The following is a 20,475-nucleotide window of genomic DNA, read 5'->3' on the forward strand; positions in this document are numbered from 1 at the left end:
TATGATTTAGGGGCGGGGGGATTAGCTAGCAAGGAAGACGGCTATACAAGATGCGGTAACTGGAATCTATCATCTTTGTATACCAGGTCCCTTCCTACAATAGAACAAGCGAGTCTGGTGCTTAATATTAAACAATAACTTTTATTGAACACAAGAACTTCATGCGCATACACACTAATTACTGGGGGAAATCATTACACACACACCAGGGCCAGATCTAGGATTGCCAGCGCCCGGGGCACCCCCCTGGCGCGGCGTGATGACATCATTTTGGTGACATCATCACACAGGGCGGCAGAAGCAGCGTGCAGGGCTGGGAAGCCGCCCACGATGCCTTTTGCCTGCCCCGCAGGACAGGGTGTGGCCGGCTGCCCCCTCTCCTGCGAGGCAGGTGAGTGGTGTGGGTGGCCGCACTGCCGTTTGCCTGCCCTGCAGGACGGGGTGTGCGGCAAGCCGGCCATCCCCTGTCCCGCGGAGCAGGCAAGAGGTGGCACGGGGGGCTGTGAGGCTGCCCGCGCTGCTGCCCGTGCGCACCGGCAGCTGGCAGCTGCTCCCGGCGGCCCCTCCCTGGCAGAGCCAGGGGCAGACTACCCCCTCTGTCCCCCCTCAATCTAGCCCTGACACAGAGAGAGAGAGAGAGAGAGAGAGTCCTAGGAAATGTAGCCAGAGATTTGGGAAAAGAGCGAGAGGGAGTAAGTATATCTACCTAGCCTGGAGAAGGGGTCCAGTCCGCAGTGAGGAGAGGGAGAGAAGAGCTTCAAACATCCAGCGTCCTCGGCAAGGCAAGAGGCTTAGAGCAAACCTCAAGGGAACAGCGCTTGTGGATCCTTGAACGTGTTCGAAGGAAGAGAGGCTTAGGGAAGAGACCCTAGGGAGCAGCATCCTTGAAGCTAGCACGATTTGAATGGGGCCAGGGCTTACCTTTATAGGTAAAATGTGCCCTGAGGTGGAAGAGCCCACCTAGCCGTTCGAACAAAGGCTCCAATGGTCAGTTCCTGGGTTAGACAAAAGGCTTGAGTACTTTGATGGATGGCTGCCGGGGTGTGTGGATACAAATGTAAAGCTAGTTCTAGCGCTGCACAAAAAGGACAGTTTTCCTGATGAAGTACACCGGAGCTAGGTTAAGTATTTTTCGGGAGGGGATACATGGTGCCAGGAGCGACTGTACATGCTTATGAATGTCACTTGATTAGCTCCTCAATCACGGACAGGAGATCTCATCACGGAAGGAGGGAGAGGAATGTGCTAAGTGGGGTTGACGCTGCAAGTCCTTTGTTGCTCTGGGCACCTGCGGGGCTGGCGATGGCAGTAAATCCAATCAAGCCACGGCCACTCCGCCTTCCACAGCAGCATTCCTGGCATGCCTGGTTCTCCCGGGCGGGATGTAGCACGGCAGGGGCTCTCTGGCTGGCTAAACCGTAGCCATTTTAAACTCCAGAGGCGTGTACACTTTTAATATTACACGCAGCTACATGGAAACTGCTGTACAACTGGTGGAGGCCGGGCTGACTGCTTACATCCAGAAGAACTCAGGAGGCCAAGAGGTTTCCATAGGCTGAAGGTCACCATTGGTTTGAAACAATCAGCTAAATTGTTGCCTGTCGCAGATCTAGCACCGTTAAATTATTTTTATTTTTAGCAACTTCCATTTGCAGTTTTGCCAAGATCTTTCTCAGCCAGGCTTCTAAAAAAATGGCTTTCCCCACCGCTGCATAATTGGCTGGTTCCTCCGCTCCTAATTAACTTCACTGTCAAAATAATAAAAGGGCGGAGAAGTTAATTTCAGGGACGTCCTCAGGTGGTGCTCGGATATGGAGGGGGGAGCCTAAATTTGGTGAGACAGAAGAGCATGGAATTGGAAACGCCGCCCCAGTTAATTTACGATGGCTTTGAAAACCAGGGTGTGAAGAAGCAGAGGAGAAGGGCAACTCTGTGGCCCCTTGGGAAATTGTGTTAATATGGTGCTTCTATAAAAAGCCTGTATGTGTAACTGTCGTTTCTTCCCCTTAATTCTTTTCTCCTCTTTTGGTCCAGTTTTCTTTTCTGAGATAAATGCATGTCTCATCCCCCCTCCCTTCCACCCAAACCCAAGATCATGTGTAACAAGTAGTTCTAATCCAAGCAGCAAAGATTTTAAAACCTTTTTTTCCCGGGGATGTATCAACCTCAAATATTTCTGGCGGGGAGATTATTTGAACAGTAAGGTGGGTAAGTAGCTAATTCACATAAGCGGGCTCTAATGCCCTCAATGAACAAACTGGCATGGAAGATGCTGCTATGCCAGAAAAATCCAGCAGAGCTTGCTTTTTGGATCAACGTCTGTCCGGCACAAAAGTATGCAAGCCTGGCAATGGTACAGAACTGTATAGCAGCTTGAGTGGAGAGTTCTGTCTCCATAATCCCAAATGATTTTTTTTCCTTTTTCCAATTTACATCAGCGAGATTTGTTTGCAAAAACAAAACCTTCTAACAACTGATATATGAAGAACAGAGCAATTGGATTTTTAGACTGGGGCAGCAGCCCTGTGTTTTCAGGTTAATTTCTGGAATCCGTCATACTATTGTTATGAATGGCTTTTTTTTCAGTAGGAACATGGTGGAATAGAGTTCCGGCACCTCTTGAAAATACTCGGCAATAGACCGTGAAAATAATATTATTTCGAAGAATCCCATGTGTTTCTTCCTCATTTCCCTCTTGAGAGTTCCGCCACCTCTTTTTCCAGAAAAAAAACCCTGCTCAAAACATATATAAGCAGGGCTTTTTTTCAGCTGGAACGCGGTGGAACGGAGTTCCGGCACCTCTTAAAAATGGTCACATGGCCGGTGGCCCCACCCCCTAATCTCCAGACAGATGGGGGTTTAGATTGCCCTCTGCGCCGCTGAGAGTGGGCCTGTTTTCACGGACTCACGGTCTGTTGATAGGTGGTCCGTTAAAGCCTCCTGGTGCCACTGGCAAGCGGCGCTGGAAGCGCTTTAACATTTAAATCTCCCCCTTGCTCCAGCTGACTGGCGGCTGCCAGTCAGCTGGAGCAAGGGGGGGTAAAACGCGCTGGCCCTGGCCCGGATTGACAAACAGGTCGGTTTGCGAACGGGGCTGGACCATGAAAAGTTTGTGGTCTGTGGGTCCGTGAAACGCATGGACCACAGTCCCATGGCCCATGGGTTTTTCCCGGTCTGGACCCACCTCTAGTAGTAACAGTGTGTTACACAGAGACATCTTGGACACGGTGAAAGACGTTGTGCCCTTAATTTCATTGCACGGGGGGGGTATTTATTTTCTGAGTGGAAAGACGTGTTCTGGAGATGCCCCCAGTGCTCTCATGTGCGGATGCTGAAGCAGGCAGTGTGCCCCCTGCTTCATCTCTGTAGGAGGGGGAGATCAGATGTTGCTTTGTGTTTAATGATCTAACAAACTTGATTTATAGCCCGTCTTTCCAACTGGGACTCAAGGTGGATTACAAAATATGAAAAACAGCAAAGGTCTCCGCAAAACAATGGGGCAGGGCTAAGATCAGAGAATGGAAAATAGTGCAAGCGAAAAAACTGGCTCAAGGCAATAAAACTGTCTAAGGATGTATGTGCTCTGATGTGGGAAGGGTTTTATGAAGACAGAAGATATTTTGCAGTAAAAAGGGGCAATATGTACAATAAACATTGCAACAGGCTGCAAGACTGTCCTTATTCTTCTGATCCGTTTATTATAAGAATGCCCTCTCCTGTACTATTCTGTTTCACGCATTCGTGGGGGCCTTAATTAGCTTTGGGGACCAACTGCAGGATCCAGAGGAGTTAGCCGTGTTAGTCTGTAGTTGATGCACCTGATGAAGAGAGCTGTGGTTCTCGAAAGCTTATGCCTCAATAAAGTTGGTTAGTCTTAAAGGTGCTACTGGACTTTTTACTAAACTGCAGGATTCTGGGAGATCCTGATTCGAACCACCACTACGCCATGGAAGCTTGCTGGGTTACATACTCAGCGTAACCTACCTCTCAGGGTTGTTGTGAGGACAAAATGGAGGAGATGGTGTTGGAATGATGTAAGCAGATTTGGGGGGGGGGTCTCCATTGGGAAAGGAAGGTGGGGTACAAATGAAGTAAGTAAACTGCTAAGGCAATGCCTTGCTCTTTAGCCGCCCGTTAGTTGTTTTTCAGAGGCTAAGATGCTGGTTCGTTTTCCCTGCTTTCCAAACAAATCCTCCCAGTTTCTTGTAAGAAAGCTATATGTTAAAGAACTAGGACAGAATTTATTTCATATGGGGAATACTGTTTCGGATGAGATCTGTGTCATGGCTTTTCCCTTAGGCATGCTAGGAAGACGTCCCACCCCTGGCTTAAGCTAGATGCTCTAACCACGAAATACCCCTTTCCTCAATTGCCAGTGGAATCCGTTTCTGGTTTTTTACAACTCCTGCCCGACAAAGTTAATAATGCTGTCCCATCTTGCAGGGCTGTTGGTAAGACTGCTGAGAAAATGCAGACAAAGCATTTCGAATCCACTTTAAAAGGCTATAGGCAAGAGGCCAAGAAAAAAATGCTTTTAAAATGCATTTAAGCAGAAAATGCATTTAAGCAAAAACTGCTTTTAAAAAGAGGAACTTTGGAGCCTTGCAGCATTGGACTAGGGACGCATCCAGTACCACTGTCCGCTTCCAGCAGTGTCCAGCCTGGCCCTGGCGAAGTCAGCAGGCAGCCAACACAAGCACAGCCGCCCTCTCACCCCTTGCTGTTTGTGCATTTGCCCTGCAAGGTAGGCCAGTATACTTCACACTGCTGTCCCGAAGAGCGCCGAATCGTTGCAAGTAGGAATATACTGAATCATTGCAAGCGCAGTGCTAGAGAGAACGGTTACAACGCCTGGCCTCTCGGAGCCCAGCACGCCTGCTCTTTCAGGCAGATGGCTTCTACCAGGGAGGCTGTCCAACCAGCATGAGACGCCTGCCTCTCCCCTCGCCCCCAAGCCCTCTGCCATTCAGGTAGACTGCTCCTGCCCAGAGGGCTCCACATCAGAGCTGTCCAAAGGGCATGGGATGCCTGCTTCTCACCTTGCCCCAATTCCATTCTGGTAGACTGCTCCTGCCCCAGGGGCTCCATGCCAGATCTCTCCAAAGGGCATGGGATGCCTGCCTCTCACCTTGCCCCAATTCCATTCAGGTAGACTGCTCCTGCCCCAGGGGCTCCATGCCAGATCTCTCCAAAGGGCATGGGATGCCTGCTTCTCCCCTCGCCCCAATTCCATTCTGGTAGACTGCTCCTGCCCCAGGGGCTCCATGCCAGATCTCTCCAAAGGGCATGGGATGCCTGCTTCTCCCCTCGCCCTAATTCCATTCGGGTAGACTGCTCCTGCCCCAGGGGCTCCATGCCGGATCTCTCCAAATGCATGGGATGCCTGCTTCTCCCCTCGCCCCAATTCCATTCAGGTAGACTGTTCCTGCCCCGGGGGGAGGGCTCCATGCCAGATCACTCCAAAGGCCATGGGATGCCTGCTTCTCCCCTCGCCCCAATTCCATTCAGGTAGACTGCTCCTGCCCGGGGGGCTCCACGCCAGAGCTGTCCAAAGGGCATGGGATGCCTGCTTCTCCGCTCGCCCCAATTCCATTCTGGTAGACTGCTCCTGCCCCGGGGGGAGGGCTCCATGCCAGATCTCTCCAAAGGGCATGGGATGCCTGCTTCTCCCCTCGCCCCAATTCCATTCTAATAGACTGCTCCTGCCCCAGGGGCTCCATGCCAGATCTCTCCAAAGGGCATGGGATGCCTGCTTCTCCCCTCGCCCTAATTCCATTCGGGTAGACTGCTCCTGCCCCAGGGGCTCCATGCCGGATCTCTCCAAATGCATGGGATGCCTGCTTCTCCCCTCGCCCCAATTCCATTCAGGTAGACTGCTCCTGCCCCAGGGGCTCCATGCCAGATCTCTCCAAAGGGCATGGGATGCCTGCCTCTCACCTTGCTCCAATTCCATTCTGGTAGACTGCTCCTGCCCCAGGGGCTCCATGCCAGATCTCTCCAAAGGGCATGGGATGCCTGCTTCTCCCCTCGCCCCAATTCCATTCTGGTAGACTGCTCCTGCCCCAGGGGCTCCATGCCAGATCTCTCCAAAGGGCATGGGATGCCTGCTTCTCCCCTCGCCCTAATTCCATTCGGGTAGACTGCTCCTGCCCCAGGGGCTCCATGCCGGATCTCTCCAAATGCATGGGATGCCTGCTTCTCCCCTCGCCCCAATTCCATTCAGGTAGACTGTTCCTGCCCCGGGGGGAGGGCTCCATGCCAGATCTCTCCAAAGGCCATGGGATGCCTGCTTCTCCCCTCGCCCCAATTCCATTCAGGTAGACTGCTCCTGCCCGGGGGGCTCCACGCCAGAGCTGTCCAAAGGGCATGGGATGCCTGCTTCTCCGCTCGCCCCAATTCCATTCTGGTAGACTGCTCCTGCCCCGGGGGGAGGGCTCCATGCCAGATCTCTCCAAAGGGCATGGGATGCCTGCTTCTCCCCTCGCCCCAATTCCATTCTAATAGACTGCTCCTGCCCCAGGGGCTCCATGCCAGATCTCTCCAAAGGGCATGGGATGCCTGCTTCTCCCCTCGCCCTAATTCCATTCGGGTAGACTGCTCCTGCCCCAGGGGCTCCATGCCGGATCTCCCCAAATGCATGGGATGCCTGCTTCTCCCCTCGCCCCAATTCCATTCAGGTAGACTGCTCCTGCCCCAGGGGCTCCATGCCAGATCTCTCCAAAGGGCATGGGATGCCTGCCTCTCACCTTGCTCCAATTCCATTCTGGTAGACTGCTCCTGCCCCAGGGGCTCCATGCCAGATCTCTCCAAAGGGCATGGGATGCCTGCCTCCCCCAAGCCCTCTGCCATTCAGGTAGACTGCTCCTGCCCCAGGGGCTCCATGCCAGATCTCTCCAAAGGGCATGGGATGCCTGCTTCTCCCCTCGCCCCAATTCCATTCGGGTAGACTGCTCCCGCCCGGGGGGCTCCCCTGCCGAGCGGTCCAAAGGGCCCGGGACGCGCGCCTCTCCCTTCCCCTCCCCGGGGCGGGCCGGGGGGCGGGGAAGCGGGCGGGCGGGCCGGCCGGCCGGCGCTGCCTGAAGTCCGGGGCGCTGGCTTAGTGTCTCGGCGGCTCCCGGCAGCTGCGAAGGAGCCGAGCTGGGCAGCCCTCCCACCTTCCCCGCGAGCAGCCCGCGAGCAGCCCAGCCATGGCCGAAGGCGGCGGGGAGGGCGAGGACGACGTGCAGTTCCTCCGCACCGTGAGTGGGGGGCTCGGGGGCGGGCGCGGGATCTCGCGGGGAGCAAGGCGCGCAGCGGGGCGAGAAGGGGCCGGAGGCGGCGGCGGCGGCTGGAAGGCCGGGCGGCGGGAAAGTTGGGGGCGCTGCGGAGGGTCGGGGGGCGGCCGAGGAGGCGAGCGGGGCCCGGGGGGGGGGATGCTGGGGGGGGTCTCCAAGGTTGGGAGGGCGAGAGAGACCGGGCCGGAGGAGAGGCCCTCCCTGGGCTGGGATTCTTGCCCGGGTCGGGGTCTCCCCCAGCTGGATCCCTTTCAAGGACTTTTTGCCTTGCAGCCCCCCTCCCTCGAAAGGGGGTCGTGCAAGCCGGCTCTTTGACCCCCGCTGTTGCAAAGGCCGGAGTCTTTCCGCGGGGGTCCAATCCTGGAGGGGGCCAGGCGCACAAGCCAGCTGCAGAGCCCGGGGATGCGGGGAAGCTGGGCCAGGGGTGACCTCCCCCCCCTTCTGCCCTTCTCTGCTTCTTTCTCAGTGCAATCCTAAACAGAGTTACTCCAGTCTAAGCCCGTTGGGCTTAGAGTAACTCTGTTTAGGATTGCACCGTGGGTCTTTTGGGGGGGGGGCGCAGGGCTGGGCATGGCCTTCTCTGGCACCAGGGCTAAAATTAGAGCGGCCCGCTTGTCAGGGAGGCGCCTGCCACCCATCTGCCAGCAAACAGGTGGCTCCCCGGGGCAGGGTGGAGGGGGCTGGCTTAGACCCTGATCCTCCCCTGAGAATCTGACCCGGCCAGCTGGATGGCATCAAAGCTGTCTAGTTCAGCATCCGCTTTCCAGCAGCAGTCCGCCCTTGGTCAAGGCTGCAGTTTTCCCTTGTCCATTAGCTGCTGCGTCCCTTATGCTCAGGTGTCTTGCCTCTGGACATGGAGGTTCCTCTTATTCATCATGGCATATAGCTGGAGAGAGACTGGTATCCTCCGTGGAACAGTTTGCCCCCGCGGCTGTTTTTTCCCACCCTGGAGGGTTCTCACAACTGCAGTTTTCTCAGGGCACTAACGCCATCTCTGACCCAGACAGTTTGCGGCAAGGCAGCCAAGTTTGCATGTCGGAGCAGGAGAAAAAGTTCACTTATTCTTCTGCTGGGACGTGAATGCCCAATGTGCCAATGAGCGCCCTGCGTGGAAGGGACGTTTTTCTGGATCGCACACAGCGAGAACAGCAACCCCTTTGCTTGGCGACATCTCCAGTTACTAGCCTTTATCTTGTGCTGATCGCCGAGTGCCGTTCGTCACAGGATGGTTTCCCAGGTCCGGGCAGGGTGTGATGGGCCCTTCAGTTTGAGCTGAAGGGCACCAATGGGGGCAGAGTTTGCTTGTGGACTGTGTGGCGGCAATCAAGGGTTACGTGGGTTCTAGAGGGGTTAGATCAGGAGGACAGGGAATTGCTTCTCATTTAGGTGCTTCGGCATAAGAATAAGGTTGGGCCTGCATATTTATCATAGCGTAAAGTTCCGTTAGCAGGTGCAAGGTGAGGCAGGTGAGGTAGCAAACGCATGTTTAGAGAGCTTGCACGGCAGAAGTTCTAGAAAGCCAGGCGTAGTGCTGAGCACAGTGGTTAAGTGGATTGGCTGCGAATCAGCACTCTACTGGTTCGAATCCTGCTACTGCCATGAGCTCAGTAGGTGGCCTTGGGCAAGCCACTCCTCTCAGCCCCAGCTGTATGGTGGGGATAATAATAACACTAACTTGTTCACCGCTCTGGGTGGGGCACTAATCTGTCTAGAAGAGCGGTATATAAGTACAGTTATTATGATGATGATTTATTCCAAGGCCTTGGCCAGCAAGAAATTATTCCCAGAGGCCATATTGTGAATTTGGGCCGTAGCTTTGTTCACTGGTGATGTTGCGTGTGCCTCCTCCACGATTCCCACGTGAGCGAAGATCGGCAAAGGGCTCTTCAGTTGCCCCACTCCCCATTGGGAACAGCAGCAGAGACCTCCCCGCGACGTTGACTCCTGTTTGGCGCACAGAAGGGAGCAACAGACGTTTGTAAGAAGAGAACTTTGCCAAGGCATCTGTGGCCGTTTGTGCTGGGAAGGGGAGGGGCTTAAAGAGCCCTTTGCCCATTCCTTACTTGATGAGAAAACTGATGGAAATAAGGGAGGATGAATCTTTGGGATTGGCAGGATTTATTTTGAGGGGGAACACATAGGAACGCAGTTCTGGTAGTTCTCAAAAGAGGTCACATATCAGGTGGCCAGCCTACCTGTTTTTTGGCAATTTTGAGCCCCTTTCAGCCTGGATTGGGCTCAAAATAGCCAAGATCGGGCCCAAAACAGCCAGGATTGGTCCCCAAACGGCCAGGATCGGGCCTCTGATGGGAAGTGGATCACTCTCCCGCTCAGCAGCGGCCCAATTCTGACCATTTTGGGCCCTTTTCCGGCCATTTTCAGCCCCTTTTTGCCATTTTGGGCCCAATTTCGGCCCTGAATGGCCAGGATTGGGTCCAAAGCAGTCAGGATAGGTGATGTCAGGGGGTGTGGCATATGCAAATCAGGTATGCCAATGACACACTTCTGGCGGTGTCAAGGGGCGTGGCATATCCTAATGAGTTATGCTAATGAGTTCCTGCAGCTCTTTTTCTATGAAATGACCCCTGGTGAATATACTGAGGGCCAGGTGGGAAGTCCAAGACAGTGGAGGCAGTTCCAACAAACCTGGCTGGAATTTCTCCGCATGGCTCTTGTCTTGAACGGTGGTGCTCAGAATTCACACACGCTGTTAATGGATGCATTAGAAAAAAGGATTCTACTCTTGTGGCAAGAACTTAAAAGCCATACTCTGAAGTTTTACAGAGCGAGAGTTCAGACCCGTGCTTTGCGTTCTGCAAACCTAGGAGACGCCGAAAATAGCACTCCACCACCAGCAGCCTTTCGTGAGTTGAATTCCTCACTCGCTAAGTTGTTATCCCACCATGACATTCATAGTTGTTCTGATGCGGCATCTGTAAACACAACCTGGATTCTTTCCCCATGAAATCCAAATTGAGCACTTGGGGGGTTAGTTATGCCAATTCACCTCTCTGTGCATTTGGTGGGATGGGGTGGGGAGAATGCTTCGTTTTGCATAAATACGTGTGCATCATCCAGGAAGCGAGTGTGCTTCAGAGTGGAGAAAGATAGCACCGGACAGAGCTTCGGGGTCATTCATGAGGTTTATAGAGAGAACTTTCCCCCCAGATTGTGCCCCGTGTTAATTCGCACTGTGCCCATGCCAGGTAGCCATGGGGAGTACCCACCAATCATACCTGGCTGGAGAACTGCATAACCTTCAGAAACTCTGACCCTGGAGTCGTTTGCAGTTCCAAGACGATGTCTGCAGTCACACAGGTACTAGAAACGTACTTTTGACTGTTCTAAATAAAAAGGCAGATCATGAATCCAGGTCCCTCTAGGCGTAAATGGGTCTATGCCAAATCTGTGCAGAGGAATGACATGCTCCCTGTGCCTGACACAGATGTTTGTGAGCAGTGTTGTACGCGGGTTTTGCTGGGTATGTCTGCTTTTCTAGAAGGGATGTGTGCAGGGCTTTTTTTCAGGGGGAACGCGGGGGAACGGAGTTCCGGAACCTCTTGAAAATGGTCACATGGCTGGTGGCCCCGCCCCCTGATCTCCAGACAGAGGGGAGTTGAGATTGCCCTCCACGCCGCTGAGCGTGTCTGGAGGAGGTCAGGGGGCGGGGCCACCAGCCATGTGACCATTTTCTCCAAGGGCAACCCACTGAGTTCCACCACCTCTTTCCCCAGAAAAAAAGCCCTGGATGTGTGTATTGTTGCTTATGCTTCTGGCCTTCTCTGTAATCCAGGGCGAGTGTGTATCAGCTGTGTGCATTTGCTCAGCGATGAGAGAGGCCCTTTGTGCATGCTCAGAGGAATCCGATCGTATGGTCCAGGTTGAATGTGGTGCTAGGCATTATGTTTGGAAGCAAAACCCTGTTTTCTTTCCCCACCCTTTGCTGTTCTACTTCTGTGTCCTGCTGGCATAGGAGGGTTTTTATTTCATGCTCTGCAGATATGAGTTTCTGGCAGGGAATTCTGCAAGGATTTCTGTTTGTTTGGAGTGAAATATGAAAGGACAAGGCAGGAACATTGCACCGAATCTCTCAAACCTCGAATTTCCTGAGGATGCGGCTGCCTTTCTTTGGGTGAAAGCTACCATGTGCCTTTGGGCAGCTTTGCAACAGTTTGAAATTTAGGTAACAATTCTTTACTGCAGCCCCAGATTTATTTTATTTTATTTATAGTCTGCGTTTTTCACTCATACTGAAGTGTGGGTCAGTACAGTCAATTCCAAAGACATTCCAATACACATTTAATAGGGTCTATAAATGCAAATGTGCAAAGATTTAAAAACCAACAGAAAGCATTACTTTCGGCCTGTGATGCTATTTTAAAAACACGGAGCGTTTTTTTTTTGTGTTGCTTTCGTTCAGCTTCCCTCGCTATAAAATAGAAATAACGGCCCAAGTGAAACCTTTTCTCTTGCAGCATCTCCATGGCTGATTCCGCACACGTTGGATAATGCACTTTCAAAGCACTTTAGCAATCGTCTGGAAGTGGATTTTTTGTTTCACACACGAAAAATTCAGTTCCAAATGATCTCTAAAGAGGATGGGAAGTGCATTATCCAACGTGTGCGGAATCAGCCAACGTTTATTTTTCAGAGCTGAGTGCAGGACTGCAAAGTGGTTCTGCACAGCTGTGGCTTAATTTAAGTTTTGCTTCCAGGGCAGAGGTCGTGACATCCAGGATGACCTGGGCCCAAGCACCTCTCCTTTTGCACTTTGCAAGGAAGCATGGAGTGCTTGAGTCTTCCTCAGGGCAGCTGTGTCTCCCAAGTCCTTTGCAACATGCAGGGCACCCAAAACAGGCAAACTGATGCGGGAAAGGTTTCCTGTGGCCTCGATCCATCACAGAGGGCTCTTGCACCATTAATAGCTGCAGGAGGAGAAGAGATTTTTGGGAGGTGCGGCTTTTCGCACTGTGATATGGCAGGCCTCGCCCACTGCAAATCTCCTCTTCTTGCACAGCTAAGCAATGTATCTCAGAGCCTAGCCCTCTTTCATTTGTGGCCGTCCTGTCTGTGTGCGTTCCCATCTGGACAGAAGCCAGGTTAATACATTTTCAGTGCAGTCCTAAGCAGTTACTCCTGTCTAAGCCCGTTGAAATCAATGGGCTTACACTGGAGTAACTCTGCTTAGGATTGTACTGTCACCCCAAGCCTGACAGGGAGTTTCTTGGACCTGGTTGGTGACTGCAGAGTCCCAAGAGAGGAGGCCAATCATCTCCCATGCCGTGGGTGGCCAGGAGGGAACCGAATCCCTGTGGTACATCAGTGCCCTCCTCGTTGTGCCGCCCCAAGCGGTTGCTTGCGTATGTTGGTGGACAACCGGCCCGGAGCACAGCTTCTGTGGAGTTCTCTGGGCCTTCTCTGTGCTCCTGCCTAAAAGGCCTGTCTGAGCCCTGGTCGGAAGGCCGGTGTGTGTCTATCTCTGTCAGCAAGTTCCCCCGGCTGTAAGCTATGTGCTGACCCAGAGTTTGCAAGAATGCTTCGAACAGGTGCAGTCTCCAAAAATACTCCTCTCCCCGTTCTGCCACGGCCTGCCTGTGATGAGAGGGGATGGCGTGTGGCATTGACCTAGGCGGTTGGGGAGATGGGCAGCTCTCTCAGTTTGCAGCACTTTCCAGGGTGAAGTCAGCCCCCAAGGTCCCCTGTCCCCCCTCTTTCCCCCCTCAAGGTCACTGCCAGGGGCAGCCTTTTAGCTGCTTAAGGGGCAATTCTGTCGCTCGGCACCCGTTCCTTGAGGATGTTTCCCCTGGAGGGGGAGGAGAGCCGCAAAGGCTGGTGCCTACTTAATTGCATTTTCGGAACCTCGAATAGCTAGCTATTCCTCCTGGAGAGCCGTTTCCTATTTAAAGCCACCCATGTGCACTTAACAAGCAAAGCTGGAGAGAGGTTTTTAAAGGGGAAAAAAAATTAAAGCCGATACGCTTTTGCTTGTTTGCGGGGTTTACTTTCTGTGTGCAAAATGGGGGGGTTGGGGACAAACCGGCCCCCTGCCAACGTTTTTAGCCTTGTGGGACTTCTAAGGCTTTGGCAGTGCATGAAATCCACCCCTCTTCTTCCCCTTTGTCCCCAGCCCATGCAGTAACAACCGGAGGATGCTGAGGGGATGGAAGGGCAGCAAAAAAGTCGGAGAGAACGCAGGAAGATGGAATTTTATACTGCAGGGTCTCTTGGGCTGTTTCACACATGCATGCTTTCCTCAGCCTAATGTCAACAGTAGAGAGTTGGGCAGGGAAATACTCTATTCCAAATAGCCACAAAGTTTTTCAAACATTCAGCTGGGTGCGTCCTGTAAGGTTGCCAACTCCATGGCTTTGGGGGAGAGGGGGAGTATTTGGGGTCGAGCCTGGGGGCAGGGTTTGGGAATGGATATCAGCCGGGGTGCAGGGCTCATTTCGAGGGGGAACGCCGTTCTGGCAGTTCCCCAAAGAGGTCACATGTCAGGTGGCCCCGCCCACCTGTCTCTCGGCCATTTTGGGCCCGTTTCAGCCTGGATTGGGGTTGAGACGGCCCGGATTGGGCCTCTGACGGGTGGTGGATCACTCTCCTGCTCAGCAGTGGCCCGATCCTGACCATTTTGGACCCCTTTTCGGCCATTTTCAGCCCCCTTTTGCCATTTTGGGCCCAATTTCAGCCCTGAATGGCCAGGATTGAGTCCAAAACAGCCAGGATAGGTGATGTCAGGGGGTGTGGTGTATGCAAACCAGTTATGCTAATGACACACTTCCGGTGATGTCAAGGGGCATGGCATAAGCTAATGAGTTATGCTAATGAGTTCCTCCAGCTCTTTTTCTACGAAATGACCCCTGGCGGGATGTAATGCCATAGAGCCCTCCCTCCAAAGCAGCCATTTCTCCAAGGGAGCTGGTCTTTATAGTCTGGAGATTAGCTGTCATTCCAGGAGAGTCCCCAGGCCCCACCTGGAGATTGGCAACCCTAGCATGCAGTGTGGGTTAGTGGTTTGAATGTTGAGCTCAGACCTGGGAGTCTTGGATTCAAATCCCTGTTCATTTCTGAAGTCCATTGGGTGACCTTGGGTCAGCACAACCTACCTGGCAGGGTTGTTGTGAAGATAAATCAGGCAAGGCAGAACTGTGGATGCTGCTTGAAGTAAAAAAAATGTTCTAGATATGTAGCGAGGAACACATGCATGCAGCTGGTCACTGCGTGCGTGTGTGGGCTGCCCTTAGAAGCGAGGTGGGCTGAACATCTCTCTCAATTTGCACGTTCGTTCTTCACCTTGATGTGATGAAAGTCACAGGAGCTGGTTTGCTCCACAGCACACATTTGAGCCATTAGTGGGCTTGAACCCTGCCCGATTCTGTTCCTTGCCAGATGTGAAATAGCAAAGAGTCCAGTAGCACCTTTACGACTAACCAACTTTATTGTAGCATAAGCTTTCGAGAACCACAGCTCTCTTCATCAGATGCAACTTTATTGTAGCATAAGCTTTCGAGAACCACAGCTGTCTTCGTCAGATGCAACCTGACGGTTGCATCTGACAAAGAGAACTGTGGTCCTCGAAAGCTTATGCTACAATAAAGTTGGTTAGTCTTCAAGGTGCTACTGAACTCTTTACTATTTTGCAACTGCAGACTAACACGGCTAACTCCTCTGGATCTATTGCCAGATGTGGTTTTTCTTTTGGCTTTGTCACTTGTGGTGCTAAATTGTTTCCTCATGTGTGGGCAGCTGTCTTCTAGGCTCCTTGGACCCCACTGGGGTTTTCTGAAGCTGCGACCAAGACAGGTTCCCTGGCTGAATTCTTGCTGGGAGTCTAACAGTATTGGGAGTTCATGCAGAGTTACCCCATTGACTTCAGTGAATTTAAACGGGAATAGTTTTGCACAGAATTGCAATGCTGGCCATGAAGAAATGGAGCTTATCTGAACTGGGTGATGGGCCAGGTTTTGATATCACAGCAGGGTATAGTCCTCATTCCTGGGGCCAAGATAGATGCAACATCTGGGATCCATGAATTAATGTCTTCAACGGGACCTGCTGATTTGGATTGAGGCTCCAAAGCACACGGGAGTGCGGTTAACCCTTTCCCCAATATCTTTTTAAAAAAATTGAATGGCTCACCTGGAACTGTTATTTGCCCAGTTGGAGAAAATATGCAGGTTGCCTGTCCACTGAAAAAGAACCAAGATCACTTCAGCATCAGTACGGTGTAGTGGTTAGAGTATCAGACGAGGATCTCAAGACCCAGGTTCGAATCTCTACTGCCATGGGCCAGTCACACACACTCTTCACTATATAGGGTTGTTGTGAGAATAAAATTGAGAAGGGAAGGATGCGTGCTGCTTGGAGGTCCCCACTAGGGTTGCCAGCTCGAAGTTGGGAAATTCCTGGAGATCTGGGGAGTGAAACCTGGAGAAAGTGGGGTTTGGGGAGGGAAAGGACCGTGGCATGGTATAATTTCATAGAGTCCCCCCTCCAAAGCAGCCTATTTCTCCAGGGGAACTGATCTCTGTGGCCTGGAGACCAATTGTAATTCCAGGAGATCTCCAGCCACTACCTGGAGGCTGGCAACCCTAGTCCCCACTGGGGGAAAAGGTGGGATATGAATAAACGAGTAAATAAAAATATTAAGGGATTACATGCCCTGCAACTGCTAACCTAAATCCTTCTTGCTGAAGATCAACATTTTAGGTAGTCCAGAGGAAAAGGGATGAAACGGCAGCCGGGGAAACTTGGGTTAGCGGTCAGAGCGCAGCCCTGTAAGCGGAGTAGAGGCCTGAAGTTGCACATTCCACAGGCAGAAATAGGCCTGGGCTGTGAAATCCGACCTCTGAGCAGGGATGAGTCTGGAGTGGGTGGTGAGATGGGCTGGGTTGAGGAGGCCAGGTAGGTGGAGTGCAGGGGGGGGGGCTGCTGTTGTATTATGCTCTTGCCACAACCCTGAGAGGTGGGCTGCCGTTGTGCCCCGTTTTACAGCTGAGCAGCTGATGCTCAGCTGTGAGGCCGTGGCTGGATGTGGCTACAGGCTATGTGGCGAGGGCGTGGCCTCTTCTCCCTTTCCTCCTTTCGGTCTCCTTCTAAAAGCCTTTTCCAGGGGCACCTACAAGAGAAAAAGTTTCGTACCATTTCAAATTCATGTTTCGTTTAAATTGGAATTGCATATGCCAGTTCATGTGCAAAACGAGACATAAATATTGTATGCTATGTTCCCGAGCTCAATCTTGCTTATTAATAAAATTTAAAGTACTGGCAGCCAGACCTCACAGGGGCCAACCGTCCTCCTGGGGGCTTCCTGGAGAATTTTATAGGCTGTCAGTTTTGCCATTTTAGCTGCTTCCCAAACTTCTTAAAAAATTGCATTTGCAGGGGTTAGTACAATAATTTTTGTACATGTTGGGGTTCACTTGAGGGTCACAAGGTGCTAGTGCTGTGAGAAAGACTCGTTTAAAAAAATGAAAGGTGCCAATGGGCCCAAGGTTGGTTAGTTATTTACTCTATTTATACCTCACTTTCCAGTGGAGACCCAACGTGGCTTACATCATTCTCTCCTTCTGCATTTTATCCTCACAACAACCCTTTGGGGTAGGTTAGTATGAGACTGTATGACTGGCCAAAAGTCATCCAGCAAGCTCTCCCAGATGCTAGTCCAACACACTATCAGACACACTGTGCTGGTTATCTTTGCAGGAGTCTGCCTGCTCCGTCTGTTTACGATTCCTGTGGTCCGTGTTACATCATTGCGCCATGTGCAACTGGAGCAGACGTGCAGGGCCATTTCCCATCCTCAAAGGAGACTGTCTTCTTGTATCTCTTTAAGAATCACCGCTGTAGATGTGGCTTATTCCAATGAAGACGTGGACCCGGAGCACCAATGCTCACAGAAGCAAGAGTAGAGCTCTCTAGTGAGGATTATTGCACACTAAATCTTTAGGAGTATCAGAGATAAAAGTGTTTTTAGTTTTAATTCAGGCAAAATGGAAAGGCCTGCGATGGATGAATTCCGTGTGTGAATAAGTAGCCCCCAATTGAATACAGCTTAACCTAGGGTTGCCAGGCCTCCTCAACCTCCCGGCAGGAGATTGGGGCCTGGCACTTACCTGTGCGGTGGGGTGCGCATGTGCGTGCGCTCCCAGAAGCGTGATGATGTCACTTCCCGGAAGTGATGTCATCACACAGCCCCTGGGAGCGCGCCCACACTCCGCAGGTGCATGGATTGAGGATTCTGCAGAGCGTGGAAGTGCTCCTGCCCTCCACAGCGGCCCAAAACGTGTCCATTTTGGCCCAGATCAGGCTTGTTTCAGGGCTGTATTGGCATGGATCGGGTCCGGTTTGAGCTGCTGCGGAGTGTGGGAGCACTTCTGCACTCTGCAGCAGCCTGAAATGGGCCCGATCCAGGCAAAACCAGGCCCGTTTCGGGCCGCTGCAGAGCACAGGAGCGCTCCCGCGATCCGCAGCGGCTCAAAACAGGCCCGATCCAGGCCAAAATGGGCCTGAAACGAACCCGATCTGGGCTGCAATGGGCGTGTTTTGGACCGCTGCGGATCGTGGGAGCGCTCCTGCACTCCGCAGCGGCCCCAATCCGGGCTTGACCCAGGCCAAAACGGGCCCAGTCCAGGTGGCTGCAGCACATGGGAGCACGCAGCGCTGCAGGGGAGCGCGCACAGAAGGTGCGCTACCCCCCACTGGCCCGATAAGTGGGGGCAGGAGCGGGGGATCCCCCGCCCCCTGCGGGGGTCTGGCATCCCTATCTTAACCTCACATAATCAGCTGGTGTCACTTCACATGTGATCTTTCTCAGTAGGGTCTGTCATCGGTTGAAGGCAGAAAGCACCTCTGTAGCAACTTTATACTGAGTTACACCATTACTGCCACGCCGCCCAGCTCAGCGCCGTATGCTGTGCTTGACTGGCAGCTACTGTTCAGGGCCTCAGGGAGAGAGGGGTCTTTCCAAACTCCTTTCACTTGGGAGATCCCCAGGATTGAACCGGGGGGAGGGGTTCTGAATGCAAAGGAGGTACTTTACCCCTGAGTCGTCATCTCTCCCAAATTCCATGTCACGTTCCTGGATTCCATTCGGAATAGGGCTTGCCTTCCTCTTTGGGAAGCAATTTTCCCCAGGTCACTTTGGCTAGGGAGCCTGATGGTGTTTTGCCATTTCTGGGCATGGAGCAGGGGGGTCACTGGGTGTGTGTGTAGGGTGGGGGGAGGTGTGAATTTTATGCATTGTGGAGGGGGTTAGACTAGATGACCCTGGAGGTCCCTTCCAACCCTATGATTCTATTATTCTAAGCCCAGGCCACTCTTGTCTGCTCCGAAAGTATTTGCTTGCTCCCCAGAGGCAGCTGCGTTAGTGCAAGTTCGGGCAAAGGATTCCTGTTTCAGACAGCTGCCCTTCCCCAGAGCCAGTTACAATCCTTTTGATGCTCACCAGGCGGTCTGGAATCAGTGGAACGAGAAGAATGGGGGCTTATGTTTCGCCTCCCCCAGACGCCATTCAGTCCCAGTTTCCCCCCACCCTTCCTTGTCAACTTGGGGCTGGCAAGAAGGCTCATTAGCAACAAAGATTGTGGAGGAGGGCAGCTGCTCTTCCAGCTAAGGCCCCTGACTGAGTCAGCTCCATTATCTCCTCTTTTTGTGAAGTGGCCTTAGAATTTGTGGCTTTTTGATTCCTCAAAGGGAGGGTCCCAGCACCGTCCTCCTTGTTATACAGCATGGGTAGAAAAACAGTGTGGGCTTTCTGGGGGGGAGCAGAGAAAGGCCTTGGCAAAGTTGTGCTAGCTGAATGCAGAAGTGTGTTCATAGCTTGCTACACTTAGCCTTCTGAAGCTGAGGGGCAGATAAATCTATTAGGAATATTCTAGTTTTTGAGCTGTCAAGGAATGTTTTGTGCATTATCTTGCTGCAGTCCTTATGACAGCCCTGCAGAGTAGGTCACCATTATTGGAGCTCATGTGATGTGGTGGTGAGGGCATTGAACTAGATCTAAAGAGACCTAGGTTCAAATCCCTGTGTGTCATGAAGTTTGCTTGGGTTGCCATCTTCCAGGTGGTGGCTGGAGATCTGGAATTACAAGTGATTTCCAGGCCACAGAGATCAGTTGCCCTGGAGAAAATGGCTTCTTTGAAGGGTGGACTCTGTGGGATTTATACCCTGCGGAAATCCCTCCCTTGAGGGGTGATGAGGAAAAAGTGGAAGGGGGAGAATCGTGGACTCCTTGGAGAAAGTGAAGGACTGGAATGCACTAAATAAATATACCGTAAAAATATTACACACCTGCAACTCCACGCACAGTGCATGCGAGAAAGTCCCTTGAAAATTTGAGGCTTTGAGATTTGAATCCTGGATTCTCTAACTCATTACTCTCAATGTTTACGTATATAAAATAACAAGGCTATGAATTTAGACAGGCAACTAATCTAACTAAATTTTTAATCATAGATGAAAATTTGCCTCAGTTAATCCTTATGGAGCTGAGAGCTAGGAAAGATTCTGGGGGTCTTAGACCCTTCTTTGCTCCCCCCCCCTTCTGCCTCCTTTGGAAGGATGTATCCATATGCCAGTCTTCCCCCAACTGCAGAGTCCTTGAGAGAGAAGTCAGGAATTCTGGTTCCAGCCCATTTTTATCTGAGGTCCAGTTTGAAAATGCAGGTATAGTGTGGCCTGTTTTAGATCTCAGGTCTGATCAAAGAAGACTCCATTTTGGAATATCTGTCTGTCTGTCTCTGTCTGTCTGATTTTCAGATAGAAATCCCAACAAGCCCTGGGGTGCGATTGGGTAGAACTTTTTTCCACGCTGTGTTGATTTTTTATATGCAGGAAGTCGATGTGGTGGTTAGCGTCTTCAGACTGTGATCTGGGAGACTCAGGTTCGAATCCTCATTCTACCATGGCAGCTGACTTGGACGCTGTGGGCTAGTCACCCTCTCTCAGCTTAACTCACCTCATACATTCAATAAAATGGAGGTGGTGAGAACGATGCTGTAAGCCAGAAAAAGAATGTATTTAAATACAAAGGAATCTGTAGCCTTGCAGTCAAACCTGCTGCTTCGTTACCAGTGCATTCAGTGCCCTTTTATATGATTTATTTAAGAGACTAAAGGCCCACCCTATCTCGGAGGTCTCAGGGGAAGGAGAACTTACAAACTGGCCTTTACAAAAACAAACTTAAAAATTGCTTTTAGAA

General features: G+C 52.0%; 1 protein-coding gene across 11 annotated transcripts in view; it reads left to right on the plus strand.

The window, feature by feature from the left end:
• Nucleotides 1–7,111: 7,111 nt before the first annotated feature.
• RYR1 (ryanodine receptor 1) overlaps nucleotides 7,112–20,475 on the plus strand; it is a 145,620-nt gene continuing 132,256 nt past the window's right edge. For all 11 annotated transcript variants that reach the window (XM_054999019.1, XM_054999024.1, XM_054999023.1 and 8 more), the window contains exon 1: nucleotides 7,112–7,238. In XM_054999019.1, the coding sequence (XP_054854994.1) occupies nucleotides 7,188–7,238 (51 nt within the window). In that variant the 5' untranslated portion in view covers nucleotides 7,112–7,187. The remainder of the gene's footprint in view (nucleotides 7,239–20,475) is intronic.

The sequence above is a fragment of the Eublepharis macularius genome, chromosome 15 (assembly GCF_028583425.1).
Source record: "Eublepharis macularius isolate TG4126 chromosome 15, MPM_Emac_v1.0, whole genome shotgun sequence".
NCBI lineage: Eukaryota > Metazoa > Chordata > Lepidosauria > Squamata > Eublepharidae > Eublepharis > Eublepharis macularius.